The following is a 25264-nucleotide window of genomic DNA, read 5'->3' as shown; positions in this document are numbered from 1 at the left end:
TTCTTACAATCAAATGTAATATGCAATTTTTAAGATGAAACACACAAATAACTATAGTCCTTAGGCAGTCAAAATGTTCTGGGGGTGCTGCTGCTGTTATTTTATCCTGCTTCCGTTGCACTGCAGTGCAAGAGAGCTCCCTCCAGATGGTAATCATAGAACCGTAGAGTTGGAAGGGACCCCAAGGGTCATCTAGTCCAGCCCGATGCAATGCAATTAACATTGCGGGAAGCACCGCAGAACAACTCCAATGGCTGCATAGTGGATAGAGCAGGGGTAGGCAACTTAAGGTCCGTGGGCCGGATGTGGCCCAACTGCCTTCTAAATCTGGCCCGCAGACGGTCCGGGAATCAGCGTGTTTTTACATAAGTAGGATGTGTGCTTTTATTTAAAATGCATCTCTGGGTTATTTGTGGGGCATAGGAATTTGTTCATTATTTTTCTCCAAAATATAGTCCAGCCCACTGCATGGTCTGAGGGACGGTGGACCAGCCCACGGCTGGAAAAGGTTGCTGACCCCTGGGATAGAGTGTCGGTCTAGCAGCTGGGAGAGACCAAGGTTCAAATCCACAACGTTCACCGGGGTGGCCTGGGGCCAGTCACTGGCTCTCAGCCTAAGCTACCTCACAGGGTCGTTGTGTGGATCAAACTAGGAGGGGGAGAACCACTTAGGCCACCTTGAGCTCCTTTTGGGGGGGGGGGAGAGAGTAGCGATATAAACACCATCAATAAAATGGAACAATCTGCAAAAATCCTCCCCTAGAAGAGGAAGAAGAAGAAGAGTTTGGATTTGTTATCCGCTTTATCACTACCCAAAGGAGTCTCAAAGCTGCTAACATTCTCCTTTCCCTTCCTCCCCCACAACAAACACTCTGTCAGGTGAGTGGGGCTGAGCGACTTTAGAGAAGTGTGACTGGCCCAAGGTCACCCAGCAGCTGCAGGTGGAGGAGCGGAGACGCGAACCTGGTTCCCCAGATTACGAGACTCTTAACCACTACACCACACTGGCTCCCCTATTGCATTATGAGTATGCCAATGGCATTGTTGCAGAATACACACACATTCCCAGGCCCTAAGGAAGTTAGATTGGCTTCAACCAGAGCCAGGGCCTTTTCAACTCTGGCTCCGGCCTGGTGGAACGCTCTGCCTCATGAGACCAGGGCCCTGCAGGATCTGATTTCTTTCCGCAGGGCCTGTAAGACAGAGTTGTTCCGCCTGGCCTTTGGCTTGGAGCCAATTTGATTCCCTCCCTCCCTCTCTTTCTTTTTTCTTTTCCTTTTCCTCCTACAATGAGGCTACATTTTAATATTTTAATGTTCCATTATTTTAATGTTGTATTTTACTTTTGTTTTTAAGTTGTAATCATTCATCTTGTTTTTATTATTGCTTGTAAGCCGCTCTGAGCCCGGCCTTGGCTGGGGAGGGCGGGGTATAAATACAAAATTATTATTATTATTATTATTATTACCCACCGCCAGTCTGGAGGGACCATCTGAATAGGTCATTCCCCTTTGCAGTGGTTTTCCACAGTCCTGCTGATGTCCTAAGCTCTGGCCAACCGTGTTCCCCGCACACCTACGGGCCGAGGAGAGAGAAGGCCTCCCTGCTTCAGTAAGGTCTCCCTCTTCCCTTTTCCGCTCCTCTGACAGCCACGACTGAACCGGCACTCGTCACCTGTCAAAGGCACACCGTGTGCTACAGGCGCCTGTAGTGGGTTGCCTAGCGACACTCGCACGCTGCGTTCTCCTCCGTTCGGAACAGGAGAACATTCCACAGCCCTGGGTTCCTTCGCTTCCTACCCTAACCTCCTCTCCCAGCTTCCTAACCACCTCTGCTTCCTTCACTGGCCACCAAATACCCCAAAATAGGGCCGGGGGACAGGACAGGGCAGGGCAGGGAGAGGAGGGCGAGATTCCTGAGGTCATCAGCCTAGACCTTGAAAGAAAACGATATAAAAATACAGTATTAAGGAGAGCAAATAAGTCAAATGCAGGATCTTGTCCCACCCCCCCACAAATCTTAGTTTTTCCACATTTCCACATCAGTTTGCACTGGGGGAGGGAGGAGGAAATTCACCAGCATTTTCGTGTGAATTTTCTCTCAGTGTGCACATTTCTGCAACGCCTTAATGTACACATTTGTGCAAGCAACTGTCTCTAGAGCATTTATTTATTTATGCCATGCCTTTCAACCTACACTCTTGTTTTCTATATGTCGTTTTCATTAATGTATGGATTTATACGCACACGTTACCCTAATATGTGTGCTTTCGTACGCGTCGCATGCCTGGAGGACATACAGCTGCAGAATTTGGAGATGTGCAAATCCCAAAGGATGGCTCTTCTCCGGTTCGTTTATTGTTTCAGAAATTAGGAAGGACCGCCTGCTAAATGCAAGCTGAATCAGATTCCCCACCCCACCCCACCCCAATCCCTAGATAAGGGTAAGCAAGAGATTGGGGTGGGTTTATTTTTTAAAAATAATAATAGTGGAAGATTTTTGCTGTGTAGTTGGGGGGGGGAATTCAAGAGGATGAGGTGGTCAAAGTCCTGGGGACAGGGCTGCCGTTAAAAAGATGTACAGTGGTACCTCGGGTTACAGACGCTTCAAGTTACAGACGCTTCAGGTTACAGACTCCACTAACCCAGAAATAGTACCTCGGGTTAAGAACTTTGCTTCAGGATGAGAACAGCAGCAGCAGGAGGAGGCCCCATTAGCTAAAGTGGTGCTTCAGGTTAAGAACAGTTTCAGGTTAAGTACAGACCTCCGGAACGAATTAAGTTCTTAACCCAAGGTACCACTGTATTTGGATGGCAGGAAGACAGAAGAAGGGTTGTAGCTCAGTGGCTGAGCATCTGCCCTGCATGTAGAAGTTCCAGGTTCAATCCCCAGCATCCCGGGGGGGGGGGGAGGGGTTCGGAGAGTCCCCTGCCTGAAGTCCTGACTAGCTGCTGCCAGTCAGTGTAGACAACACTGAGATAGGTGGGCCAATGGCCTGGGGCTCTGTATGATACGGCTATAGCCGTGTCTGAGTAAACGTGTTTGTCTAAAAGGCAACAGCAAGAGGTGATTGAGTGCATTGAGTGCAGAGGAATGTGAGAATCGGGAGGGTAGATTAAATCAGGGAACCTGTGGCCCTCCCAGAGAGTGTGGGACTCCCAACTCCCATCATCCCTGACCACTGGGTGTGCTGGCTGGGGGTGATGGGCGTTGAAGTCCAACAGCTTCTGAAGGTCCCCCCAAATTTCTCCATCCCTGGATTAAAGAATCCACAAGCCAGAAGGGATGTCAATTCGCATAATATTATTAGATTGTGTGTCAATATGTTCTATGGCAGGGAACAACCAATTGTGCTTCTGGGTAAACCTTGAATTTTGACCCCCAAATTGCCACGAAACCCAAATATGTTTATCTAAAAGGTTTAATCCTTGGAAATGATTATCCTTCATATCATTACTGATGGGATCTGTAGTGTGACCAGCTTTAGGAGTGGAGAACATGGCACCAAATTATTTGGTTTTTCAAAAAAAAAAAAATACAGACTACAGCTACCTAAATTGACATACTACGAAAACAGGTCAGAAGATCAACAGCCAAACAAGTTTAGAGAACGATGGAGTATTTTTCTGATGTTGTAGAACGATAAATTCCAAGAAAATATTCAACCCCATAGTTCTTTTGCCTTATTGTCATTGAAGGAAAAGAACTTTTGTGTTGTGTTCTTGTATATTTCCTATCCTGGTCCCTTAACGTCCGATGCTTCTTATGTTATTCGTACGTTATTTTTAAAATATCTGTCTATCTGTTTATTTATCCTATCTCCCAAAAAGAGCCCAGGATGGCAAACACACCTAATGATAGGGCAGTGATAAAAAAAAGAAAGAATAACAATAAAATAAAATAACTGAAATGTTTAAAAAACTGTTGAAAAAAACAAAACATTTGAAACAAACTGAAAAACAGATATAACCAAATCACATGTTTGGATAGACTCCGCTGAAATAGAAACATTTCCCACAAAAGTCTAAATGGAGATGGGGTCAATCAGCAATGAGTTCCAAAGGACAGGCCACACTTAAGAAAAAACTCCGTATAAACATGGAATGATCATTGTATGACTTCTGAAGAAGGGCAAAGTCTGCAGATTGAAGTGATCACATCAGTACATACGGGATAAAATCGTAGAATTGCAGAGTTGGAAGGGGAACGCAAGGGCTACCTAGTCCAACCCCCTGCAATGCAGAGATAAGGCACTCCCCACAAGTAAATATGTTTTATGGTTGCTCAAAAGCTCCATAAAAACAAAAACTCCAAAAGCTAAAAAAAAACCAGTATAGTTCCAGCCACAGGAGAACAGTGCCAAAAATATTTAAGAATTTAAGAACAATCACGTTGCATCTGTAATCTTAGATGCAGGTTTTTTTGTTTCGTTTTTAAGGATTTATTTCTAAAAGAAAAATATTTTCCGGAAGACCTCATCAGCTGAAGAATTTCTTTTGGAGCTATTGCCATGCATTCTTGATCCTATTTTCTATTTTCTATTTTTATTTTTTGATATAGTATACTATTCTTAATGAGATAAGTTTTCTTAAGCTGCAGAGTTGAGAAGGAGAAATCAATTGGGAGCGACGAGATGCTTAAAGAGAGTGCCTTCACTTCATCAACACCTTCTAATAAGACGACATTTTCGGTTTTGAATTTAATGGAATATTTTCAACAAACAATTTTCAAGAGACAGAGAGAGCCCCCTCCCCACAGGCATGCAGGCGTCAAAAAGGAGCAGTGGTGGGGCTGGCAGAACCTTTAAGCGGCTCTCTGCACTCCGGCGAGAAGGAGCAGCGTGGGGCAATGGTTGGAGCGTCGGATTCAGAGTTTCCCGGCACACTCGCCGTTTCTGTGATTCACTCGCACCATTTTCTCTCAGACAGCTCCCTCCTCGCCAGCCACAACACTGTCTCCTCACGTTCTCACACAGAATTGTGGAGCCCAACCCTACAGAGAGGCAGGAATCTTTTGCCCAAGTTGGGACCCAAACCCTTCACAGTCTCATGCTCTGCCGAATGAGCTACTCCAACTGTTTTTACACAAGTGGGACAGGGCACACCAAAATGGAGGTGCCCTGGCCTCCCGTTCTCCTCCTTTTCCTTCACATTTGCACCCCATATAATTCTTACACACACACACACACCTCTCTTTTCCTCTTTCTCACCCCAACCCGTGTCTGTTCACACACACTGCCTTTCCCTGCACCTATCTGAAGAAGGGACGGTAGTGTGTCTCTCAGTGAAAGAAATAACTGTATGCATACATACACACACACACCATATTTTTTCGTGTATAACATGCCCCAAAAGATGCCCCCTCTTTTTGGGACTCCAATTTGAGAAAATGGGGGGGGGGGGGATTGTCCAGACTTGTTGAGCTTTTTTTGAGGAGACACCAGCAGGATCGCCACAGCCAATCGCACAATCGATTGCAGAACCGGACCTTGACGTACCCGACAATTGCCTGCAAAACCAGTGTTGACAATCTCCTGCTCACAGCAGCCTCCAATCGCCCATCCCACCTCTCCACTATTCTTGTATAAGATGATCCCAAATTTTTAGCATAATTTTTTAAGAATACAGTGGTGCCTCGCAAGACGAAAAGAATCCGTTCCGTGAGTCTCTTCATCTAGCGGTTTTTTCGTCTTGCGAAGCAACCCTATTAGCGGATTAGCACTATTAGCGGTTTAGCGGCTATTAGCGGCTATTAAAGGCTTAAGGGATTAGCGGATTAGCTGCTAAAAGGCTATTAGCAGCTTAGTGCCTTAGAAAAAGGGGGTGGGGAGCGGGAAAAAACCTCAAGAATCGCAAGACATTTTCGTCTTGCGAAGCAAGCCCATAGCAAATTCGTCCTGCGAAGCGCATTGAAAAACAGAAAACCCTTTCGTCTAGCGGGTTTTCCGTCTTGCGAGGCATTCGTCTTGCGGGGCACCACTGTATAACCTTGTCTTCTACAGAGAAAAATATGGCGTGTGTGTGTATATATATGCGCGCACACACACACACACACACACACACACAGAGTCACACCTCGGGTTGCAAAAGCTTTGGGTTGCACGATTTCAGGTTGCGCACCACGTCAAACCTGGAAGTACCAGAACGGGTTACTTCCGGGTTTTGGCGCTTGGGCATGTGCAGAAGCGCTGAATCACAACCCGTGCGAGCGTCCAGTGTGTGTGTGTGTGTGTGTGTGTGTGTGTGTATGAGAGACAGAGACGCACAGCGAGGAAACTTTGAATAGGAGGGTGTTGACTGCAAATATGTGTGAGAGAGAAAACACAGTTATGGATCTGGATGGGGAAAAGAAGTGTTAGGTGTGAGGAGAGACCAGGCACATCATAACGCACAAACACATTCCTCTCTCTCACACACATTCCCCTTTCATTCCTTCTGCCTAAATCCACTCTCAGACCTCTGCTTGTGCAACATAAACCTCCCTTCCCCTCCCCTGAACATTCCCTCCCCTCAAGACCTGCTCCAGTGCGGCTGGAGGATCCTGGGTGCAGATCTTGACAGTGTGGGGGGAGAGGAACTCCTGTTGCAGGACAGGGAAACTGGTACACACAGGACTGGATGCAATCACTCGGTTCAAATAGGCAGTCACAAAGCTGGTGGCCTTGGGCCAGTTACTATTGCTCAGCCTAGCCAACCTCACAGGGTTGTTGTGGGATAAAAGCAGGGACCACGGCTCTAAAGGAAAAGCAGGAGGTAATTCTTTCTTTCTCATACCCCGTTAAGGTGTTTACACGGTGAGCCACTCTGAGCCCACCTGGTGCAAAAAGGCAGGATGTACGCTTTGAAAGACAAACCAATCAATCCAATAAAATAAATTAGCTCTTGCATAAAAAATATATAAGCTACAGATTATAACAGGTTCTCCAGTGAACACAGTTTAGCAGTTTTGAATGCTGGGTTTGGGCACAGAAGGCCGTATCCAGTCTAACTCAAAGTAGACCTGTTGAAATTAATAAACAAGGCTAAGTTATGTCCATTAATTTCAATGGGTCTACTCCCAAGTAGTACTCCGTTGGAGACAACCCAGAGGATGCAAATCTAAATCCCTGCTTAAGGACAAAAGCTCACCAGCGCTTTGGCTGAATTGCTTTCTCTCCACTGAAGCCTACCTCACAGGTTGTTGTCAGGATAATTTGATAGGAGCCCCCTTCGCCATCTCACACACAGTGTCACCGACATTCTTGGAGGAGGGAGAAGACAGAAATGCAGCAAACCAAGAAACCCAGACAGACAAATGATGGTTTGAGACAAGCAGACAGCGGAAGTCAGCAAAGAAATGCTGATCCCACCAAAAGGAATAGCTCTGGTGCATCCAGAAATCAGAACAGGATGCCAAAAGGAAGCTCTCCCCCCCCCCCCCCGGACTCCAGGGAAAGCAGGGCATCAGTCAACCCCACACAAATCATTATGTAGTCACTGGCCCATTTTAACACTGACTACATGCTAAATCAGGGACGTGGGTGGCGCTGTGGGTTAAACCACAGAGCCTAGGGCTTGCCGATCGGTAGGTCGGCAGTTCGAATCCCCGTGACGGGGTGAGCTCCTGTTGCTCGGTCCCTGCTCCTGCCAACCTAGCAGTTCGAAAGCACATCAAATGCAAGTAGATAAATAGGTACCACTCTGGCGGGAAGGTAAATGGCGTTTCCGTGCGCTGCTCTGGTTCGCCAGAAGCGGATTTGTCATGCCGGCTCCCTCGGCCTATAGAGCGAGATGAGCACTGCAACCCCAGAGTCTTCTGCGACTGGACCTAATGGTCAGGGGTTCCTTTACCTTTACCTGCTAAATAGTTCAGTCTGTTGAGCACGAGACTCTGAATCTCAGGATCTTGGGTTCGAGCCCCACGTTGGGCAAAAAGATTCCTGCATTTCAGGGGGTTGAACTAGATGACCTCCATGAGACCCCCAGGTATAGGGTGGTATGTAAATTAAATAAATAACAAATAAATAAATAACCCCTTCCAATTCTACGTTCAGATTAAATGGGTTGTATCCAATGTTAGTCCTACTCAGAGTAGACCCACTGAAATTAATCAAGATGACTGACTTAGGTGCATTACTTCCAAGGGGTCTACTCTGAGCAGAATTTAGCTGGATACCACCCACTGGTTTTATGTCGTAGTCTTCTACCTCCATCGGAGGATGAACTAAGAGCAGGAAATCACTTGAGCTCCGGCTGCATGTGAACGTTCAGAACTATGGACAGCTCCCCCATCTGTTACCGGAATGGGAGAATGATCAGAAGCTGCCTTGGGAGACCAGGCTACGGCTTCACCTAGCTCAGAATTGTTATCAATCATAAATTTATTGCCTGCCCTTCTCTAGCAGGTCCCAGGGCAGGCTAACTAACAATTTAAGATTCACTATTAAAAACAGCCAAAACAAATGACAGAGGAGGCAACCAAAAGGTCATTATATAAACATTTAATTGGTGACTTCTTAGTGGCAGCAAGAATAGTATCAACAGCAAGGAATTGGAAAGACGCAAAGGGTTTAAATGTACAAAAAGTACAAAAAAATATGGTATAATGTCATTTGGGACATAGCACTTCCTGAAAAACTGATGCAAAAAACTTTGTGTAGCTAGAAACCCCTGAGAGACTGCCCATTTATTTAACACCCATAGAGACGCTACAAGACAAACTGTACCTGCCTCATTCCGTAATATATGGTTGTGCTAATATTTTCCTTTGTATCAATATTAACAACTTTTGGATCCTTTGCATGCCCATTCCTTTGTAAACTATTGGTATTTCTCTTTAGAGCTGAGCAATGTCTTCAGGCTGGGGAGGGTGGGAAAGAGTGGGGTGTTTATGTATTTCGTAAAATTTATATACTGTTTAATTTTGGGGCAGAAACCTCCTTAGCTTGTCATTTTTTCCCCTGTTCAACATGCAACAATTATTATTATTTAATAAAGGTTATTTCAAAAACAAGAACAGTTGGCAGTCGCTGGAGCAGGGAACAGAGGTCCGTCTTCAGCATTCACCCAAATTTGCACTGTGAGGGTGCCAGGCGAGGGAATCGCACAGCTTAGAGGGCTGTTCTCTGTGGCAGCCCCTCCCAGGCCACGCCACCCACCCCAAACCTCCGAGAGCCCCCTCTCTGCCGTGTACTATCAGTTCTGACAGAGGGCCCCTCCACACTGGGATTTTATTGTGGGTATAATTCTGCAGCAAGGGACGCGGGTGGCGCTGTGGGTTAAATCACAGAGCCTAGGACTTGCTGATCAGAAGGTCGACGGTTCGAATCCCCATGACGGGGTGAGCTCCCGTTGCTCGGTCCCTGCTCCTGCCAACCTAGCAGTTCAAAAGCACGTCATAGTGCAAGTAGATAAATAAGTACCACTCCGGTAGGAAGGTAAACGGCATTTCCGTCCGCTGCTCTGGTTTGCCAGAAGCGGCTTAGTCATGCTGGCCACATGACCCGGAAGCTGTACGCTGGCTCCCTCGGCCAATAAAGCGAGATGAGCGTCGCAACCTCAGATTCGGCTACGACTGGACCTAATGGTCAGGGGTCCCTTTACCTTAATTCTGCAGCATGTCCTTGACACAACAACAACACCACACTAGTGGTTGATTTATTCCATCTGTTGTTCTGTGGCAGTTCCTCAACGCTACCACAACACTGTTGTCTAGAGAGGCTACTACCACACAACAAAAGTGGGGCAAAGAAACACAACCTGCAGAACATTTGCGGTGCAGAAAGTTACAGGCTAGACACTGATTTTCAACCAAAATACTCACAGACACCCAAAACCTCCACAGGGAGAAATGTTGTTTTGTAATAGTCTTTATTTATAAAGCCTCGGCAATAAAGACAGATAAACCGCGCGGCTCAAAAGAACCTCCTATTCCCCATTCATCCCCTGTGCAGATATGTATCATTCGCACAGAGGTGATTTATTTAACAAATCACGCGTAAAAATTGAGATCAATCACAGGCATTAGGTAATGTCACGTTCATTGTCTCAGTAGATTACTCTGGAGATTTCTGTGAGTTGACGGAGGTGCCCTTGTCCAAGACACAAATACTGTGGAAATGTGGCTTATAACTGCCCTGATACCATCAGGAGCACAAACCATCACAAATGAAAAATAAGAATGGATGCCTGGAATGGGCCAGGCAGTGCAGAGAAAGGTGCTTGCCATCACCTGCTGCCTTATGGGAAAGGGGCGTAGCTCACTGGCATCTTTGCATGCAGAAGGTCCCTGGCTCAATCCCTGGCACTCCAGGAACGGCTGAAAAAGACCCCCTACCTGAAACCCCGGAAAGCCACTGCCAGTCAGTGTAGGAAGCACTGCACTAGATGGACCCATGGTCTCACTCAGCAGAAGGAAACTTCCTATGTTATACAAATAGCTCGGGGTGCGAAACCTGCTTCCCAGGAGCCAGATATGGTTCGTAGCTTCCCTCCCTGTGCAACAATTAGGCTCCCCCCCCCAAACAAAAAAAAAACCCCAGAAAGTTCTATAGATGCCCATGAAACTTTTCCACAAGCCTAATAGGCATTCTCCCTTGGAAGAAAAGTGATGGCAAACCTAGACAGCATCTTAAAAAGCAGAGACATCACCTTGCCAACAAAGGTCTGTATAGTTAAAGCTATGGTTTTCCCATTAGTGATGTATGGAAGTGAGAGCTGGACCATAAAGAAGGCTGATCGCCAAAGAATTGATGCTTTTGAATTATGGTGCTGGAGGAGACTCAAGAGAGTCCCATGGACTGCAAGAAGATCAGACCTCTCCATTCTGAAGGAAATCAGCCCTGAGTGCTCACTGGAAGGACAGATCCTGAAGCGGAGGCTCCAATACTTTGGCCACCTCATGAGAAGAGAAGACTCCCTGGAAAAGACCCTGATGTTGGGAAAGATGGAGGGCACAAGGAGAAGGGGACGACAGAGGACGAGATGGTGGGACAGTGTTCTCGAAGCTACCAGCATGAGTTTGAGCGGACTGCGGGAGGCAGTGGAAGACAGGAGTGCCTGGCGTGCTCTGGTCCAGGGGGTCACGAAGAGTTGGACACGACTAAACAATAACAACAGCAAAAGGCATTCCAGGGATGGGGTGTCAAAATTCATTCAAAATTCACGAGGCACATTTTGTAACTTGCTATCAGCCAAGTGAAGATGCCCGTGAGCCAGGATGGCACCTGACTTCTCCACTATCTGGAGTTTCCTGCCTGGGGATCCTTGGATCTGGACTGTTTTCACACACTACAGCAACACATCCTGCAGAATTCTGTCAGTTATATTTTATCTGCACAATCAGAATGACTTTCAGGAACCAAAATTCACATTGGAAAATATGACTTTCGAGCCACCTGGCCCCAAAAAGGCAACTAGGCATTCTGTTTTGGCAACTGCAACCCTGGGTTTAAGGAGCCATTTGGCACCTAGCTTATATATCCAAAAGGACACGGGTGGCGCTGTGGTTTAAACCATAGAGCCTAGGACTTGCCGATCAAAAGGTCAGCGGTTCGAATCCCCACGACGGGGTGAGCTCCCGTTGCTCGGTCCCAGCTCCTGCCAACCTAGCAGTTCGAAAGCACATCAAAGTGCAAGTAGATAAATAGGTACCGCTCCAGCGGGAAGGGAAATGGCATTTCCGTGTGCTGCTCTGGTTTGCCAGAAGCGGCTTAGTCATGCTGGCCACATGATCCGGAAGCTGTACGCTGGCTCCCTCGGCCAATAAAGCGAGATGAGCGCCGCAACCCCAGAGTCGGCCATGACTGGACCTAATGGTCAGGGGTCTCTTTACCTTTATATATCCAAATTTCTAACACTGGGTGTCAGTGGGAAATCTCGTCTGGGGAGGGGAGGGTTAATCAACGCAGCCGCCTTGCTCTCCTGCTTGCTATCCCAAAGTCTGGTAAATCTGGCAAGCTGGAGGGGCAAGATTATTATCTCCAACACACCTCTGAAGGTGAGGAGAGGCTCCATTCTCCTCTAATCACTACCAAAAACAGTTGATTCTGCAAAGTTGTCCAAGTCCTTTTTAAAAGGCCATCTCAGGTCTCTGCACTTCGTGGACAGCAAAGTCCCAGAGCTCATAAAGCATGATTATTTCACATGCTTCAGGAACTTGCATTAAAAGGGAGGGGGAGGAAGCCAAACCCAGACCTTGAAGAGAATGCCCATGAGCCCTCACTCAAACGAAGCCCTGGGCAGAAATTATCTTATTTTTCCTCCCCTTTCCTCTGCAGCTAAGCTAAGCATATTCGCTCAGTTGTGCAGACTAATCAGGATTCCATAACAAACTCTGAAACATGTCACCAGCCTCCCCACCGCGCGCCACCCCCCCAATATCGGAAGACCAGTTGCTGCGGATCGCAAGGTGCGAGAGAGCGGCTGCTGTGCTCAGGGGCCCTGCCTGCAAGCTTCCTGGGGGAGCATCTGGTCGGACACCGTGAGAGCAGGACGTTGGGCGAGATGGGCCTCATCCAGCTGCCAGACACTCCTGGCTTTCTTAGGCCACCCACCCTACAAAGATGGCTCATGCCACGTCAGAAAACTGGCTCATCCAGCTCAGTGTTGTCAATGTGAGCATTTGAAGTATGCATTTAAAGCACCACTTTGAACAGCAATGGCTTTCTGCCCCCCTCCGAAGAATCCAGGGGGGGGTGTTGGGAGACCCCTATGCCTCTCGCAGTTCCCAGAGTAATTTAACAACTGGGAAGAGAATAGGGGGCAGCTCTCAGCACCCTCCAATTCCCAGAGTTCTCTGGGAGAATGGTTGTTTAAAGTGCCATGGTTCTGCTTCAAATGCACAGTGCAGAAGGGGCCTGAGAAGCAGGGACATTTTGTGACCTGCATTGCCTCGTGGCGCACCCCCCTGGCCCTGCCCGTCAGTGATGGGCAGAGCAACAGGTGCTACGCTTTCCTTTTTTTTACAGCAGGCTAAGCTGCAGCCGGGATGCGGGTGGCGCTGTGGGTTAAACCACAGAGCCTAGGGCTTGCCGATCAGAAGGTCGGCGGTTCGAATCCCTGTGACGGGGTGACCTCCCATTGCTCGGTTCCTGCTCCTGCCAACCTAGCAGTTTGAAAGCACGTCAAAGTGCAAGTAGATAAATAGGTACCACTCCGGTGGGAAGGTAAACGGCGTTTCCGTGCGCTGCTCTGGTTCGCCAGAAGTGGCTTAGTCATGCTAGCCACATGACCCAGAAGCTGTACGCCGGCTCCCTTGGCCAATAAAGCGAGATGAGCGCCACAACCCCAGAGTCGGCCACGACTGAACCTAATGGTCAGGGGTCCCTTTACCTTTTAAGCTGCAGCCAGGGGAAACCAGTGGTTTCTAAACCCTCTCACCCACTGCTCTTCATTCCAGGCAAGCAGGACGTTTTATTACAGTTCAAGGACACAGCCCTCAAAGAGGGTACGAAGCAGAGGCAAAGTGGGGGGTGCCCTGGGCACACGTTTTTTAGGGGGTGCCTCCACAACAGGCACAGAGCCCTGGCAGCTGAGGCAGCAGGAGGGTTGGTCTAGTGAGCAGGTAGATGGAGGCAGTGGGCAAGGAGCTTGTTGGAAGTGGGCACCGTTCCCCCTCCCTGATGTGTGCCCCCACCCGTTGCCCAGTCGACTGGGGGGGGGAGCACAACACTTGCCCCGCCCTGGATGCCAGCAACCCATGCTACACCACTGAGGTGTTGTGAGCTGAGGAAAGTCCAGAGTGCTGGACAGAGAGGCTGGGAGGGCAGAATGTGGCCCTTGGTCTTTAGATTCCCCACCATCGGTCAACACTGGCTGGCAGCTGCTCTCCAAGGCTTCAGGCAGGGGTCTCTCCCAGTCCTACCTGGAGGTGCTGGGGAACAAACGTAGGGACCTACCTCACAAGGATGATATTAGTATAGAATTTTTTTGGAGGGGGGGGGGAGACACCCATGGACACCACCCAGAGCTCTTTTGTGAAGGCAAGTGTGTCCGGCTAAACATTAGGAACAACTTCCTGATGGTTAGAACTGTTTGGCGGTGGAACGGACTCCCTCGGAAGATGGTGGGCTCTCCTTCCTTGGAGATTTCTAAGCAGAGGTTGGGCAGCCACTTGCCAGGAATCGTTGAGCTGCGGTACCTGCATTGCAGGGGGTTGGACTAGATGACCACAGGGGGTCTCTTCCGACTCTACAGTTCCATGAATAAAATTGACGCAAACAACCCATGAGTGACCTCACACTTTCGTGAGCAGTTCTACGCACGATTCCCCTTTCGCGTACGGCGACCCTGGGAGCGAGTTTTATTATGAATCTCGGAGGCATCCATTCCACCTCCTGCCTCTCCGGGCTGCCAAAGTTGCACAACCCAAAACCCCTTTTGCATTTCTTTCTTGAAAAGATGTCCCCCGTCATCACTGGTTTTTCAGCATCCGGGCACACAAATTTGCCTAGATACCTGGCATTTCCCCCCACAAGCCCTTGCTCTTTCCTCGCGAAGAAACCTCTCTCTCTCTCTGTCGTCCCCCTATCACCTCGCCGCTGAGAAATCTGGAGCCAAAGCGACCAAAACCGGGGGCGACGTGTGCCCCACGTATCATTACTTTCAGACTAAGCTGTTCCTCTCTCTCCACCCCCCCCCCCGCCCCACAGTGAGAACGGATATCAAAGGCCTGGGAGCTTGCTTGCTGTTCTACTTCCATCCGCCCCCGGAAAAGCAGAGCTCCCCCTGTTCCCACTGAGACGAGAACCTGCCCCCAATGGGGAAGGAGGGGGGAAGATGATGGAGGAGGGGATGGGGGGGGAAATAAATACAGCAGAGTCTTTTTCACCTCAACCGCACAGACCTGGGAGGTACGGTTGGTTGCCAGGGCAACAACAGCTGCCAATTGAGGGGACCCAGCGAGTTAAAACCATACCCAGCGGGCAAGGAGCTCTCCAAGGGCACGTTCACAAGATCATTCCAACATCGATTTGCTACCCATCGCGCAAGCACACACACACAGAGAGAGGCTCTATTTTAAAACACCCTTTCGGCAAAGCAGACCCTTCTGTCAAGTGAGATGGGGTAGCTGTTTACACAGCCTGGCACATAGGGTGGCAAAGCAAGAGGCTGGCATGGGCCTGACCCACTGCCCCCAACCGCCGCAGGAAATTATCCCACATGGGAAAAGCCCCCAAGTGAGAGCCGACAGAGGGTCTGCCGTTATGTGTTTAGAACTAGGTTTGCACATTTTGGTTTTTCAAGATTTACTGGTTTTTCAAAACGACAAATAAACAAATCCCACCAGATTGTTGCCCCCTCCGTGGAACAGAGATTAATAATACGTTGGGATTTCCAGCGGAGAACGTTACCCAAAAAAAGGGTACCAAGTTTCAAAGAAATTGTCGGAGTCTTGCTTGCCAGCCAGAGCTCTTATTGTGTTCAAGCATACACATTTTGAACACCCTTTGTACTTTTGGTCTTGCGGCTGCTGGCTTTCTAAAACCCTATTTTTCAAACTGCTGCTGGTGGCGCTAAATATGCCGTATGTTTTTAGTTGCACCTGAGCATAGATGATAATTTATGTTATTAGACAACTTGCGTTTCGCGGGGGCCACGTTGCGGAGTTTATCACTGGGCTGGCCTGATGCATGGCTTGGTGCAGCTGCTTATAGATGAATTGCTTATGGTGAATTGTATTGGCGCAACAATTTTTGTTTTGTTTTTTAAACGTTGTTTTACGGACATTATGCTGCGTACACGACGTTATGTTGTTTACTATGCTACTATGCCGTAAACGGAATGGTGGGCTTTGCGGGGTGGGGGGCGGCCAATAAATTTCTGGAATAAATAGGGAGTCTCGTTTTAAAATGTGAACAAGAGCTGTTCTGGAGCTTCTGGGTACACGTACGGGGCAAAATGGGTCCAGGACAGTTAAATGGGAGACAGGCGAGAAACCCTACACACCACATACCACGCAGAACACCTTCGTAGAAGATGAGAACACAAGATAAGCAGAGCTTCCTGTGTTCCTGAATCAGAACACGGCTCCATCTAGCTCAGAATTGTCTCTTGAGGCTAGCTGTGGTTCTCCAGGGTTTCGTACAAGAGGCATTCCCATGCCTACCTGGAGGTTTGAACCCGGGACCTTCTGCATGCAAAGCACGTGCTCCACCCCTGAGCCACGTATGGCCCTTCCACAACAGAACATAGGAAGCTACCTTATACTGACTCAGGCCATCGCTTCCACCGCATCCCCAGACCTACCTGGACTCTCCTTCCGTGGAGGTTTTTAAGCAGAGGTTGGGTGGCCATCTGCCAGGGATGCTTTAGCCGAGATTCCTGCATTTCAGGGGGTTGGACTGGATGACCCTCGGGGTCCCTTCCACCTCTGCCATTCTGTGACTCTATGTGTTGAAACCGGATACCTTGGAAGCATGGCTAGCTTGTGTATTGTTTCAGGTGCCGACGTCTTGCACAAACCAGGGTCTGCCACCAAGGATCTGCTTAAGTTACGTTTTTATTCACCCCACTTTTGCTCCAAGGGTTGGTTGGGCACACACAGTTCGCCCTTCTTCTTTTTAAAAAAATTCTTCCAACCACCCTATGAGGTTGATGATGAGAGAGATCTAGCTGCAAGGTTACCCAGCGTGGTTCATGGCTGAAGATGGATTTGTACTTGGTCTTCCAAGTCCTAGAGAGACACTCCTAACAGCCCACCACACCACCTTTGACGTTGTTCCATTACAAGCATCCCCGCATACGATAGATGGGCCTGCAAAACTGTACTTACCACATTCACTAACAAATAATTTTGGTGCCTGCTTAAAGCAGTTTTGCTTAAGCCTATCCAGACAGGCGGCTGATGACCTGGTTTAATCTCCTTTACTTCTAATTATTTTTCGCTGCTTTTCGCTGTTTTTTATTGATAATTTCAACACCGCTTGCGACCCATTTGGAGGTTTTACTACAATCAAGTAATGTATAAAGCTTGTTAAATAAAATAAAAACAAACATCTCACTCTGCCTTTCAGTTTTCTTTCTACACCCAAGAAGAGAAGGTTTTTAAAGAAATCTGCAGAACTGAGACATAAGAGGGAGAGATATCAGCACGCTGGAGGGAACCTCGAGGGCTGAAGGAATGAAAAGAAATATTTAAACAAAGGGGGCAACCCGTCCTCAAAACACCCCAATGAAGAATCAAACACCCTCATTACTCACAGAATTGGGGGGGGGGGGGTAGAAGACTGAAAATCTGGGAGGTGGGGAAAACATGTTAGATTAGGACCCTGGAGTCCCGAGTTCCAGTTTCCACACATCCAAACAATCTTACGCCAATCGCCATCTCTCAGTCTAACCCACCTCACAAGGTCGCTCTAAGGATAACTAGGAGGGGTGAGAACCATATCTATCACCTCGAGGTCCTTGAGGGAAAGGTGAGATACAAATATTGTAATAACAAAAATGTTTGAGCTTATAGCATCCTGCAGGCAGCAGAGGCTGGTTCATAAGGGCCGGTCCATTCAGTCTGCCCTGGACCCTGGACCCCACCTGCCTGCCCACTTAGAATCACAGAATGGGAGAGTTGGAAGGGACCCCCGCCCCCCCCAAAGTGCAGGAATCTTTTGCCCCATTTTGTCCAGAGGGTGGGCACTGTCTGTCACCTTCGTCTTCCTCAGTGTTGCTCCTTGAAGAACTCAACAGGGAGGCGGAGAATAGGAGGGACTCCACCTGTCACTAGCTCTGGCTCCGCCCTCTTTTGGGCTCCCCTGCCCTCTGCCCCACCAACCCCAACGGGCACCAGCAGCAATGCGGCTTGGCAGGAACCCCAAGCAGAGGGGCTCTTTCTAGGAGGAAAGAACACACCTCAACCTGCTTCCTGCAGGCGATGTAAAAAATGGAAATAAAGAAAACAGGGATTGATGGGGAAAGATGCAGATTAGTGAGCACACCTGCAACAACCCTTAAATATTCCGGCAATGACTGCAGGGTGCAGGCTTCAAAGCTACCCAAATAAGGAAGATGTTTAAAGCACATCCTCCGCCCACCCAAGAATCACGGGAACTGTAGTTTGCATCCCTCGCAGAGCTCCAGTTCCCAGCACCCCCTTAACAAACTTCAGTTCCCAGTGTCCTTGGGGGGGGGGGAGGCTAGGGCAGGATGTGCTCCAAATACATGACGTTGCATTTGAAACGTAAGGATTTCCCCTACCTACTCATGAGGACTAGGAGCTTAGGGAGGCATCGAACGCTACTAGGCAGCCATTACTGCTTCCATTATGGCTTAAAAGTTCGACGTGTGAGTGAAGGAAGCAAGTGTTTTTGAAGTGACAAAGGTATGTACAGACGCCCGAAGTGGAGTGGTGCCAATTGGATTGAGGAGGGGGTGTCTTGTCCATAAGCAGATATCCTTCTCCCCCCTCCCCTTTGTTGCCTTATCTGGCCTGTGAAGCAGCCCTCGCTTTCTGTTTTAGAAGCTGACATCCGGCTTTTCTCGGAGTGAACCAGAGGATGTGAGTCGACTTGCCTGACCCTGTGGCTTGTGGTGAGCCGACTCGCTTGACTCCCCGGGCTCGCAAATCCCGAGAGGCAGCCCATGCTGACTTTGCAAGGATGGAGAGGGAAAGGAGAAGCCCCCGCAGCCTGATAAGCAGGACTCTTGCTCTCACCAGCAAGCCGGCTGAGCACATGGCTTTTTCGTTTCTCCCCCTGCAACGTCCGCCAAGCCTCCCCCTTACCGGTGGGTCTAAGGCAAATGTATTGTAAAGAAGCAGGCAGAGGGCTGCGCCCACCACCGCTGCCGCCACCGCTTTATAATTCATTCCCAGACCACGGCACAGATTGCCGCAACTGGCATGTCACCGCGACCCGATGCTCCTCAAAATGAGAAACGGCGGACTTCAAACCCAGCCTCGCACATCGTGTACTCTGAGATGGAGTCCCTCCACAGTAATCACAGATGGGTGGAAAGAGATAGACGCACACAGGAGAGGCAGACCAGCAGTTCCACTGATCCCAGCGTTCAGAGGTCCTTTTTCTATTTTTCTTAACGGAGGCGGCAGGTCGTCAGCCTCAAAGCCTTTGCATGCCCAGCTAGCTGTCATCCCTGGCTTCACACATGAGGCTCCAAGCAGTTCCTGCTTCAGTGGGGGGTGGAGGAGAGTGGGATAGTCTGGGTTGGGGAACCTGTGGCCATCCAGATGTGGCTGGACTCGAACCCGTACCAGCCTCAACCAGCACAGCCAATGGTCAGGGATGAGAGCCGGTGCACTGTTAGTGGGTAGAGTGTCGGGTCAGGACCTGGGAGGCAAGGGTTCGAATCTCCCACTGAGCCATGAACGAAACTCACGGGGTGACCTTGGAGTCAAGCACTGGCTATCAGCCTAATCTACCTCGCAGGGCTGTTGTGGGGATTAGAGGAGGAGAACCCTGTGCTCCACGCAGAACTGGGGAAGGGGGCGTATATTAAATGAATAAATGTCCCAAGAATAAATTGGTCAGAAGACTCGCTTGCGTTGCAACCCCACACACCCAACACACCTTATGCTTTCAGTTCTGCGGAAACAATTGATTTGGCTTACACAAATCACACAAGGCTTGAAGTTCGAAAAGCCCTTTAAGTCTCATCAGCAAACACAGGATGGAACACAGAGATGTGTCTTATATACAAGGTTAGATTCTGTGACCTTTCAGCCCCCTGTTGTCTATTAGGAACAAAGGAACAAAGCATTAGTATTGCTTGATTAGAAACGCAGGAAGCTGCCTTAAGGGATCAGGCCATTGAGCAGCCTCTGTAGCTTCATCTAGTCCAGTACTGCCAACTCTGGCCGGCAGTGGCTCTCTAAGGCAGAGAGAGAGGTCTTCTTCGTCATCTTTCCACAGGTGAGGCCTGTGACTGAATCTGGGATGTTCTGCATGGAGGGCAGTTCTGCTCCCTCTCCCTTAGCAACAGAGGGAAATGCTTTATAATGAGCCAAAACACCGGTCCATCTAGCTCAGTACTGTCTACACTGACTGGCAGCAGCTCTCTGGGGTTTCAGGCAGGGGGATCTCCCAGCCCTAGCTGGAGGGGCTGCAGCTTGAACCTGGGACCTGAAAGCAGATGCTTTACTGCTGCACTACGGGCCTTCCCTCGGTGGGAAAAGCAAACGCACTCTGCACATGCTCAATTACCCTTGGAACATCCTGCACAGAAAATATTCTACGGCGCAGTTCTGAGTTAAGCTCCCTCTCCAAACATCCTCAGTGGGGGGAACGGACCAAAGGTGCTCTGCACATGCTTCATTGCACTTTTGCCTTTCAATTTAAGCCTGGCTATGACTTTAAAGCCATGCCAATTAGCTGCGCATATTATACCTGAGCGTAGGAGGCAGAGACAGAGAGGAGGGCAGGCTGGGATGCCATATTGGGGACGGCACACCTGACGCACATGGTGTAATTTCTTCTGAGAGAATCCGGTGCTGTCTGGGAAGGCCTTCTCAAATGCAGCGGGGGGTTGGGGGCTGGGCTGGGCTTACCGCATTCTGAAGTGTATTAAATAACCCCCACTTTCATCTAAGGAGAACACCAAGCCTCTTACAAGAACATTTAGTCCAGAATCTGAAATCGCCTAACCACATCACTGCCCACCCACCACACAATTCCACGCACACAAGCACAGAACGAAATCCTGACCACCTATAAGCAGCCCCTAACATGATGGAAGGGAGGCTACTCTGGTAGGGCAATTGGGGGCACAGCCCCAGCCCCTGTACAAACAGAGGAGGTTGCCTTATTATATACCATGCCAACCATTGGTCCATATAGCTCAGAATTGCCTACACTGACTGGCAGCAGCTCTCCTGAGGACACTCCCATTCCTACCTAGAGAGGTGGGCAATCAAACCTGGATTTTGCATGCAAAACAGGTGCTCTACCACTAAGCTATGGCCCTTTGCTTTCCCCTCCCATTTTAATGTTTATTAATCCCCCCCCCTCCCCAAAGCAGCTATGGCCTTTTCCTGAGCCTACTCTCAGCCTACCTTCTTACTTACAGCCAGAGGGGAGCCTGGACTGTCAGCTTCCTCCCCCCCCCCCCTTAGTCTCAGCGTTGCCCCTTGTATTATTCAGCAGGAAGGAGGAGGGTAGGGGGCAAAACTAGACTCAGCTGGCTCTGCCTGCCATTGGCTCTGGCGCCACCTGCTGGCAGGCTCCCTGCCTGCTGCCCAATCAGCCCCAATGGCAAGCAGACACCCCTGGGGGCTGCCTCCATCCCCAGGCCACTCTGGTAGGGCATAAGATGACTGATGACGCTTGAAGCTCCTGGCGGAGGTAACCGGACTGTGCTTCGTGGTCTTATGCACCAGAGCTGTGGAAGGGTTTGCGCAGGGCGCTCTGTTCTGAACTGCACATATCAGGATTCCTTGCCCTGGCTTGTCATTTGTGAGTCTCATTTCCCAAACTATTCCCTAACCTTTCGACGTATTGTTAATAATAAACAACCCCCACCCCCACCCCGACTTATCAGTGCCAACGAAGGTGTGTTTGTGTGTGGGTGTGCATGGGTGTGTGGGTTGGGGAAGAACGCATCCAACGGGCAGAAGAAGGGAGAGGGAGACACAGGGCTGCAGCAGCCAAGGGGTTAAAAGACAGTAGCATCCGGATTATTAGTAGGGAGCATCATTTTGTAAACATATGTAGTTTCCATGGCAACCAGAGCCAGGTTCCTTGGTTACGGATGGAGGGTGGGGAGGGGGAGAGAGAGAAGGGAAAGCAAAATTAGGAGGGGATGGATGGAACAGAGGGAGGAAAATGTGTGTGTGTGTGTGTGTGTGTGTGTGTGTGTGTGTGTTCCTCTCCCCCCCCCCCCTTTTCTTTTCTGGGATTCCTGGAAGCGTCACCGAAAAGGAAGGAAGGAAGGAACAAAAAAAAGGGGGGGTAGAGAGAGGACAGAGAGTCAGGTCGTCCCAGAAAAAAGCACATGAGGAATACAAACGGATAGATAACCAAAGCTATTTTAATATGAACCTCCCGTATTTTCTGTCCGACTCTTCAGGCAGAGAAAAATGCAATAATAGGGAGAACTGTGTGGGGAGGGGGTGGTGGAGAGGAGACTGAGCCCCACAAGAAAAAAAAAGTGCATATTCCACCAATCCCCAAAAATTCTTCTACCCTCCTCACCACTGTCTTCCTTCTTCCTCTTTAACAAAAAAAAACACAATGGAATGGGCAAAATTGAGAGGAAGGGTGTTCAATATCAAGTCAGAGGTGCAGTCGTGTGTGAGGTGCAGTTCTCCCCAGCCACAAAAAAACCCCACATACCTTAATAACTATAGGGAGAGCAAAGAAGATGAAGGAAGGGGAAAGAAACAGCTGGATTGAGCGAAAGTAGGATCTACTGGCTTCTGAAATCCTCTCCCACTGTCCCCCTAAATGAGATTCTTTGCCCGGTAACAGCACCCCCTCCCCCCCAAAAAGAGTATCAATTTCCTCCAATAGGCCCAGAAATAATGCTGGATTTTGTAGCACAGAAACACTGGCTCCTGGTATGCAAGATACCGACTGCCCGACTTCCCAACCCAAACCCATGAAAATCTCTAGTGCCATGTTTACGGACCCCCAAACGCAGAAGCATCTCTACCTACCACACCTGGTCCCCACCCATCCAAATAAATCCCCCCCCCCACTGTTCGGTTTTCTCATCCACATGCTCACCTCTTTTCAGAAACCCACCTGCGTTCCAGCAGGGAGCAAGAAAGAAACCCCACAAACCGTCCCGCAAACCCACAAACCAGATTTGCAGATAAGACAGCTGCTCACAGTGCCCCACATTTGGGGGGCTATTTCTTTGGCGTTTAACCACATTGCCCAGGACCCCTTGCCATTGCCCACCTGAACCATCTACCCCCCCTTGCTTTGTGACCCCAGCACCCACTATTTGAGATCAAGCAATTGCCGCCACCCACATCGCAAAACCCTCATGCGCTCTACCACTGGGCGACAGCCTTATGGACTTAAACCCCTCTCTACTTCCTTCCAGACGGCTGGCTCTGGGTTCAAGGGACTGGGGGGAAAGACATGCAGCCGAGCAGGAATTGGGGGAAGACATCACTGCCCCGCCACCAACCCTTTCAGAGATGAGCTCTCCCAACTTCCCCATCGCCAAGCCTCCCTGTGGGGTTTCCTCCAGCCCCAACCTTCTCCAATCTCCCCCCCCCCACTGCCATCCATCCCCCCCCCAACACACTGCCTGCCTGTGCTCCCCCCATTCCATTCCCTAGCCCCCCCCGCTGCTTATCCCTTTTAATTGCCCTAGCTTGACCCCTCTCTCACCCCAATTGCCCCCCTACTCCCCCACCCCACTGCCTGCCCCATTGGAAAACTCTGCCGTCTCATATCACCCCCAACACACTTTGGCAGCTGCTGTCCCTTTCTTTGAGTCCCCTGCCCCCACCTCCCTAATATCCCATTTAGTCCCTCAGTGCCCCCCAGTTTCCTGATCTCTCCATCCCTATTTTCCCCCTATTCCCCCCCCATTTTTGACAACATCCCAACCAACCGCTCATTCCGCACTCGCAGCCCCACTGCCTCTTGTCCTCCTCAGAGACACTGCTCTCTTTCTCCCCCCACCCTGGGGTACCCCAGATGTTTCCCTCCATGAACCCCCAACCCGTTACAGAGCCTTCCCCCCCCCTTGGATCTGCCTCAGCCCCCAGGTGCATTTAAATGCACCCCTTCCTGCCCTACTTGTAACCTCCCACCCCAGTCCTGTTGCCTATAAATGCCCCCCCACCCCATCCTGCCCCACTTGGAACATCCCCCCACCCCACAGCCCTCCCCACACCCCCAGCCCAGCTCTTCACCCCCCCACCCCCCATTCCCCCCTTCCAGGGTGGGGGGAAGCCGACGACTCACATGCCAGATGACGAAGAAGATGAGCGAAGCGCAGAGGACCAGGGTGAGCATGTAGCAGAAGGCGGCAAAGGTGAAGGCCATGGCGGGGCGGGCGCGCCGTCGGTGGTGGTCCCAGTAGCGGCGGTGCTGTCGAGGGAGGGGGCGGCCCGCGACCTCCCCCCACTTTGGCAACCTCCCTCCCCCACCCCCCGCCCCGAAGGCAGCAAAGGCGGGCGCGCAGCTACTCCGCCATGGGGCAGAGCGGCAGGCGAGGAAGGTGCGAGGAGGCGGCTAGAGGAGCTGCTGCTGCTGCTGCGAGGTCCGCGACGACGCCCCCTTCATCCTGCTCCTTCGCCGCCGTCTGCCGGGAGAGGGAGAGCGAGGCGCCCTCGCCGAGGAGGAGGAGGAGGAGCTGCAAGCGGCGGCGGGAAGGGAGCGGGGCGGCGCCACCGAGGAGAGTTTCTTTGGCGGGGCTGCTTCTACCTGGAGGAGCTCCTGCTACTGGAGAAAGAGGGCGGGCGGGGAGGAGGGAGTCGCCCCGGAAAGGGTGCGCGCCCCGCTCTCCCCCCGGGGTGGGTGGGGGGGTAAGAGGGAGAGTCCCCTGCTCGGCTCCCAGGGAAGGAGGAGCACGTGGCGGGGCTGCGCTGGTGGGGGAAGGCGCCCGGAGAGGAGGAGCGAGGCAGGGAGCCTCGTGGGGCTCCAGTCGGAATAAGGCAGCGGTGGTGCAGTGGTTAGAGCCAACTCCTAGGGGCCGGGGTCTCCCCAATAAAATAGTTGAGCATTGCCATTCAAGTGGCGCGCGCGTGTGTGTGCCGTGTCGTGTGGTTGATGGTGCGGGACAGGGCTTACTTCCCCCACCAGATTTTCTTGGCACTAGAGCATTGCGGGAGGACCGCGGAGAGAACAGGGTTGGGGTCCCCCGCCCTCCTCAGCCATCTTGAACCCTGCCCTGCCCTCCTACCTCACAGGGCTGTTGTGGGGATTAAATGAGATGGAGGGGCGGGATGGGAGAAGAACCACGTGCCAAGCCAGCCTTGAGCACCTTGGAGGGGTGAATGGGGAAAGGAAGGTAGGATATGCAATCAATCAATCAATCAATCAATCAATAAAATGAGATCTGTAATATGGGGTCTACAGTGCAATCCTAGCGGTGTCTACTCGGAAGTTAAGTCCCAGGGGTTTTGAACCCTGGTCCCTGGCGTCCCAGCCCAGCTCCTTAACCACTACACCTTTACACTGGGGGTAAAGGATTTCATACAGTAGCGTGGAGGTATTAAAGGGGTTTTCCCATTACCCTTCGACACTATACATGCATAGAGAGAGATATACAGTATAGGACCCGCTTTTCAAAGTTCTTTTAATGTTGTGTTTTATACTGTAACCCGCCCTGGGACCTTGGGTAATAATAATAAATGATGCGTAAAAGGAGATGTT

At 50.2% G+C, this 25264-nt stretch overlaps 1 protein-coding gene across 1 annotated transcript in view; it reads right to left on the bottom strand.

Moving 5' to 3' along the window:
- CNIH2 (cornichon family AMPA receptor auxiliary protein 2) overlaps nt 1-24247 on the bottom strand; it is a 52362-nt gene extending 28115 nt beyond the window's left edge. The window contains exon 1 of the mRNA XM_083418684.1: nt 23852-24247. Within this exon, the coding sequence (XP_083274810.1) occupies nt 23852-23932 (81 nt within the window). The 5' untranslated portion in view covers nt 23933-24247. The remainder of the gene's footprint in view (nt 1-23851) is intronic.
- Between the last annotated feature and the right edge of the window lie 1017 nt (nt 24248-25264).

Source organism: Podarcis tiliguerta (genome assembly GCF_965153285.1).
Source record: "Podarcis tiliguerta genome assembly, chromosome: 16".
In the NCBI taxonomy this organism is placed as follows: domain Eukaryota; kingdom Metazoa; phylum Chordata; class Lepidosauria; order Squamata; family Lacertidae; genus Podarcis; species Podarcis tiliguerta.
The sequence above is the reverse complement of the archived record's forward strand: the minus strand, read 5'-3'. Positions and strand labels throughout refer to the sequence as shown.